The sequence below is a fragment of the Lissotriton vulgaris genome, chromosome 8 (assembly GCF_964263255.1).
Source record: "Lissotriton vulgaris chromosome 8, aLisVul1.2, whole genome shotgun sequence".
In the NCBI taxonomy this organism is placed as follows: domain Eukaryota; kingdom Metazoa; phylum Chordata; class Amphibia; order Caudata; family Salamandridae; genus Lissotriton; species Lissotriton vulgaris.
In genome coordinates, this window is record NC_141696.1 from 736471417 (window position 1) to 736477942 (window position 6526).

Genomic DNA, 6526 nt, shown 5'->3' on the forward strand with positions numbered 1-6526 from the left:
AACTCTTTGCCTCACTCATGCATATGGAATCCAAGAAGCGGCCTGCCTTTCTTTACATGGAGGGTTCCCACAATCTCAAGTAATCCACCTTGTAGAAGGAGCATTGGTTGGAACATAGACAGTCTTATGCATTTACCCATGGATTTTATGCAACCCTAGATTTACAAAGGTTTGTAAACCTGAGATTGAGTGAAATCGCTGAGCCTCATAGAGAATGGCGTAACTAGGAGAAAAATCTTTTTTTCTCCTTGTTATTTCCTCTTTCTATCTGTGCCGCAAGATGCAGCACACATAGAAAGAGGAAAATGCCTTGAGAGATAATTTTTTTGTGCAGGAAGGTTTCCCTTTCTGCACAAAAACAATTATCCTTGCAATACAGGCACCCTTGTACCAAGGTCTAGATATTGGAATGTCGATTTAAGTGAAGCAGTAGATGATGATAAGAGCTACATACCATGCATTTACTGGGAGCAGAATATCATTGTCTTCATATAGTGGATTTACTAGGATAGTCAACTCACAAAGAGACAATCTTCAATGTAGTTTCAACAAATAGGGACATTGTAACTTTCTCTGTAACAATGGAGCACTCTGTTACAGTGATTCTTCAATTATATGGTCCAAACTTAGAATAGAAGCATAATCTGCAAACAAAAATCTGCAAATGGCATAAAGGTCTACTTTTCAATCAAGAGAGATTGCACCAAAGATGTAATATGAGAAAATGTGATGATGTGGAAGAGATTTCATGAAAACTAAAGGTGTCATTGTAAAACCTTCAAATCTTTTTGCAGTGTTGATGCAAGAGTTATTTTACTCCAGGGACTTAATAGTTTACCATCTCCCTTGTAATGAGAACCTAATAAAACAGTCTGCTTTTTGTGAGTACAAACGAATATGTGCTGGAGTAAAAAGCGCTTGTCTATTTTGTCTATAAACAGGTCTAACATTTTCTTCACCGTTTGGGTAATATTTAAGAACGGTGGCAGTACTGAAAGTGAGTTTGGTGTCATAATCTGTGGCTGTGAAAGGAACCCCACACACTGGAGCAACGTTTTGTAAAAGTCGACCAGGGAAGTTAAGTCAAAACACAGGAGTAAATTACTTATCCCATTTAACAAGAAGACAAAAGTGTGTATGCGTGTGAGTGAAGGGAGGAGTCTCAAATACAGACTTGTGAGAGTGGATGGAGCGAAAAAGACCACAAAAACCTAAATTTACACCAATACTTTTATTAAGTGTTAATAATAAAACATATGGAATATAGACCATGGATTTACCTCTGTGGAGGGAATATAGGCAATGTGGATGATGACTGATTTACAGAGTTGGCAACAGTAGTCAGATCTAAAGGATATAAAATAAGAACCACTAACAAACAAACTTGGTTGCATGCTAGAGTTAGTAAACGTTCCACGGGATTAGGGAAAACCCGGCATATGTCCAATCCACAAAACTGGAATCAGGGAGCACTGTATTCTTATTAACCTCAGGTATTCAATTATGGAATGAATGGAATTTTTCTTTATTTAATCATTAATTGAATTACATATACTGCTGATATAAATTAGTAAATGAGAAAATTCCATTACAAAATTCAATCTATACATATACAGTGAGGCCTATAGACCTTATTCTCTCAGTTTGGCAAGAAAATGAAGGTGGGATCCGTGGTCTACTGTCTTGAGCATGGTGTACTATATCCTCAGGGGCAGCAATTTGCCAACCAAAATATAGACATTTCGAAATACATCTTCTGGTGCAGAGAATGAGGGTCAGTCCCTTGATGTTTGCCATTTCCCACCTGCTATGTGCACCCTGAACTTAGAGGAGTACATTTATTGTTTGACTGGCCGTGACTCACTCTTGTCATGTATTATCATACATTAAATTATCAGGAAAAGCCATGGTTCATTTTCTGTTTTACCTCTTAAATTTAAAATGTTTGTTTTTATTGGTCCTTTACATCTCCTTTACAGCAATCATTGTAAAGAAAGTTCCACAATGGACAGATGAAACAACTTTTAGACCTCTTTTTGCCAGTTCGAAATACTTGTTTAGAAAAACAGAATAAGGGATTCGCTTTATTTGTAGACCTATGGAAGTCTTCGTCAGTCTAACAAAGTGGTTCAATGCATAGGCCTATTTTTAAGAGTTTCCATTTTTTTATTTTTAGAAAATAGAGATGCCAAAAAACACTGGTGAATTAGGTGTTTTGCAGCTGGTGGTTTTAAGCATGTTTGGTCGATCAAATGGGAGAAGCATTTGACCTATATTCTTGGGTAGTACGCTTTATATTCTCATTCTTGTATGTTCATACTTCCTAGTTCCTTTATTGTTATATGTTCAACTATTTGTATTAGTCCAGTTTTCCTAAGTAGTAGTTCCTGAAGTTAGCCATGTTTCCTGTGTTTCATGTGTTCCCATTTATTTGCAGGTAAGGGAACCAACCATCAAGGGGATAAAGTGATCTTCCCAGGTTTGCACATTTTGAACACGTTGGGAAGCCAGGACCAAAATTCAAGTCTCTTGGTGCCAGGATTGGCAACTTAGCCACGCCAACTCTTGAGCCATTCAAATGAATTGGTAAACCCGGCGTTTCTCCATAGAGATTTCAACTGCGCCATTGCTGTTGCTCCACTCAATCATATGATTTTAGTGCGCCTTGCCACCAACTCCAGATGTCTTACTTCTTGCAACACTAAACCAATCTTTCGTCTAATTGCATCAAATTGTTTGTCATCTTTGCCCTAACTGCAATCAGTCCATACATTGTGTGCTTCATTGATGCTGGTAGTCAACAATTTTGTTTTGGAAATGGCTTTGGCAATCAGCTATACCCTATGCAACAGGCATCTTGCTCAAAACCATTGAAGATCTTGCCATGTATTTGAAATGGGGTTTAAACTCTGTTGCCAGCATGCTGAAATCCAGAGGATAAAACTGCTGCTCTAGGTTGTAAAAGCAAATCTCTCACTTCCCACCTCCAGGAAAAGTGATGCATTCGCAACCCACAACAATCCACTGCCATAGAGCTGAGCAGGAACTGGACTTAGACAAGTCAAACACAGACAATGACCAATCCCTTACTCTCAGATGTTCCTATCAGAATGGCACAGAAACACTTCTGGGTGAATTGGACGTAATCTTTTCCCATGAGGCGGTCTTTCAGTAATACACCCACAGGCAAAGTTAGCAGTTTCTAGTGCTCATAGTCAATGTTTCACAGCAGCAAACCATCATGGCTGATGCACGTAGGTTGAAATACTACCCCTCAAAACAGACATGAAGGCCTGCTGGAAATTGTCTCCTGCAGCAGCATACAGAAACAGATTTCCAAATATGTTCAATGCTGCTATGGGTCTAAAGATGATATATACAGTAAAAATTTGTTTTTCATAATAGGTTCCAGGTGCATTCACGCGTGTTTCAATGCGGAGTAACCTGAGGACGTGAAACGGTACGTAGCACACATTGAAGACTATTAGGATGATCACCACAAGCCTACAGACCTTCTTTTTGGCAATGTCACTTGCATACTGTCCTTTGCTCAAAGTGCAAATAATCCTTGAGTAGCACAGAGTAACGATAAGTAACGGCAGAGCGAAGGCAAGTACTGTCAAAAGCCAGTTGTACCACCTGAGAGCATAAAGTTCATTAGAGCTGGAGAAATCCAGACAGGAAGCAATACTGTGAGGTTCTCTTGAGGTAAACATGGCCCCCATTGGTATGACTTCTATCAGGGCCACTATCCACACTGTGGCACAGGCAATCTTGGCCCATCTCTTTCTGTGGATGGACGTGTAATGCATGGGGTGGACAATCACAATGAACCGGAAGATACTGAAGCATGCCAGGAAAAGGATACTGCCGTAGAGGTTCAAGTGGAATGCCAGCCGGACGAAGTTGCAGAGGAAATTGCCCAGCGTTCCACTTCCTTCCCTGGCATATGCGTAGACCAAGAAAGGAAGGCTCACCAGGTAGAGCAAGTCTGCAATTGCCAGGTTCAACATGATAATGATGCTGCTTCTCCAGGGTCTCATCTTAACAGTGTACATGAAGATGGCAATAATATTCCCCGGGAAGCCCACTAAGAAGATGATGGTGTACATTGCAGGGAGATAGTATTCCTTCACAATGTAGCTCACCTCAAAATCGGTGCAGTTCATGCAGTCTCCGACACCGCTTGGCAGAGTCAAATTCTCCAGTTCATCTGTAGATCCATTCATACTGCCCCTTAAATTTGCATAACAAAAGGCTCTCATTAATACTTGGGTCATATCATGTTGTCACATGTCATTCAAATCTTTCAGACAGGCAACTGCCACCCATGCTTGAGAGCTCAGAGACATTTTTAGTTATGCTGGCGAAGTCTGTGCAGTTTCTGAGTTTTACTGTACTTAAAGTTCCAGAAATTACTCACATTTTCATATTACAGAATATCAAATGTTTTTCACTTCTGCGCCTAATTTGTGCAGAATATATCTTGCCAAAAGACGTGTTTCGCTCTAACCAGTCTCCTGCTGGTATCTCGTATGTCTTTCTTTGCCCGAAAATACTGGCAAGCCACATTTTATTCTAAAAGCATGATTTTGCCAGTTTATTCTGGAATTTGATAGGAAGAAATTGTGTAATTTCACCCTCCTGAACTTGCTTCCGCATAGGCAAACAGTGAACTATTCCAAAACTTTAATGATACATATGTTTATAAATAGTTTTGGCATGCTGTACCTCGAGATTTTATGGTAGCTAAAATAATAGTTATCCAGGAGGGTTAAAGGCCAAATATATTTACTGTATTTACATATTTACTGTACTTACTATAATACATTTTACTGTACTTTACTGTGATATATTTTAAGGTGGTATAGCAAGATCCAGCTTTAAACCAAATGTCTTATTTACTCTAAAATTGGCACTTGTAACAATGTACCTGGATTATACGAACAATTACTCTATGATTTCTATTGCCAACAGGTCTGCCAAAACAGTTTGGTCTCTGCCTTCTTATTACAAGTGTATAGAATGACAGATTCCTGAACTACCGCCCATCTGATGCTTAGTTCTTTTGTGAATTGGGTTCGCCGTCTCTTTATTTCCTTTTAGTTGTATTTTCAATACAAAATTATTGAAATAAAAAAAGGCCAAATATAGTCACAATTATACTATTTAAACTATATCACTTGCTACAATAACTACTGGTACATCTGTTTACAGAAGTGATGGACTACGAACATGAAGCAATAAACACTAATCCATTTCCAGTCTTTGAGTACCGCCATTCTTAATCCTCAAGGTTTCGTATACAAGATGTATTTTATCGGGCCATATTAGGATGCATTTGGAATCACACTTGATAAGGGAGTTCTCATGCGTAACGAGCCAGGTTGTAATCAAGGAATTAACAGAGTAGTCTAAATGCACGGAGGGGCTTATTAGGAGTGTCTGGGAGGTAGGTGGGTGAAGGGCTTAATTCTGCACTCCTGAAGTTAACAATGCTGGGGATCTTGTAAACTCTGGGGGTTCATAACTAATGGGGATTACAGTTTGAAACCCCTAAATCCCCTAAGTAATGAGGAAATACCAGGGGAGTTTGATTTCCCTTGTAACTCCACATTGGGCCCCAAATTTCCTTCTGGACGTGTAGTTGAATCTTCCGGTGGAAACATAATGCCTCTGGGAAATTAGTGAACCTCATAATTCCGGATGGGGCTGGTCACTAGGTTACTGGCTCCAGTGAGTATTGCAGGCCCCACCTAGAAATGACCATAGTGTGATGCCCCTGACAAGCAATCAGACAAGCTGAAGGTATTGACCACAACACCCACCTTGTGCAGTGAAATAAATTAAAACACTACATTAAAATCAGGAAAGAGACACCAACCCAATGAACTATGTTGTGGAGAGAGGTACACATATAACAATTATTCTTAACATCTGTAACAAATGCAGCCACATTTTGTGATTTGTTCCCTGTCTATAATGAATAAGCCTAAAGAAAAAAATTCAGGTAACAAGGTATTCAATAATGCTGTATTAGCAAAGCAAAACTACCAAGAAGGGGTACTAGGGTTACCATTTCAAGGGTTGGATACTGTACCTTATAGGTAGGGTGTTGTTCCTTCTGGAGCCAGTGACCGTGGATGTTTGCCTGTTTCCTGCTGGAGCTCTGGTTGGTGACTTCTACCTGCTGTGACCTCTTCCTCTGTGTACCTCCAGGCTCTCATAATAGATGATCTGGAAAAGAAGGCGACCGATTGGCCACTTCCTTGGCACAAATAAACACCGCAGTCCTGGGTGGAGCTGAGACATCCCAGACTTTTTTGTCCTCGGCCAGAGACCTATTAGCTATTTATCTTATACTATCATTATTAGCATGTTATGGCATAGCGTGCAGTACAGCACTCGGAGGTACTTTAAGAAACAAGAATATGGCGCCAATCCCCAATCGACGGACATCTATCAAATAAATAATCAAGTTTTATAGCACTGAATAACGGGGAGCTGAACAGAACAATATGTGACA

General features: G+C 39.8%; 1 protein-coding gene across 1 annotated transcript; it reads right to left on the reverse strand.

Moving 5' to 3' along the window:
• Positions 1 to 1280: 1280 nt before the first annotated feature.
• On the reverse strand, positions 1281 to 6221 carry LOC147697936 (2-oxoglutarate receptor 1-like). The gene is made up of 2 exons (XM_086933374.1): positions 6101 to 6221; positions 1281 to 4236 (listed from the first exon to the last, which is right to left on the reverse strand). The coding sequence occupies exon 2, from the start codon at positions 4227 to 4229 to the stop codon at positions 3240 to 3242; it is 990 nt and encodes a 329-aa protein (XP_086789500.1). The 5' UTR covers positions 4230 to 4236; positions 6101 to 6221; the 3' UTR covers positions 1281 to 3239.
• Positions 6222 to 6526: the final 305 nt, after the last annotated feature.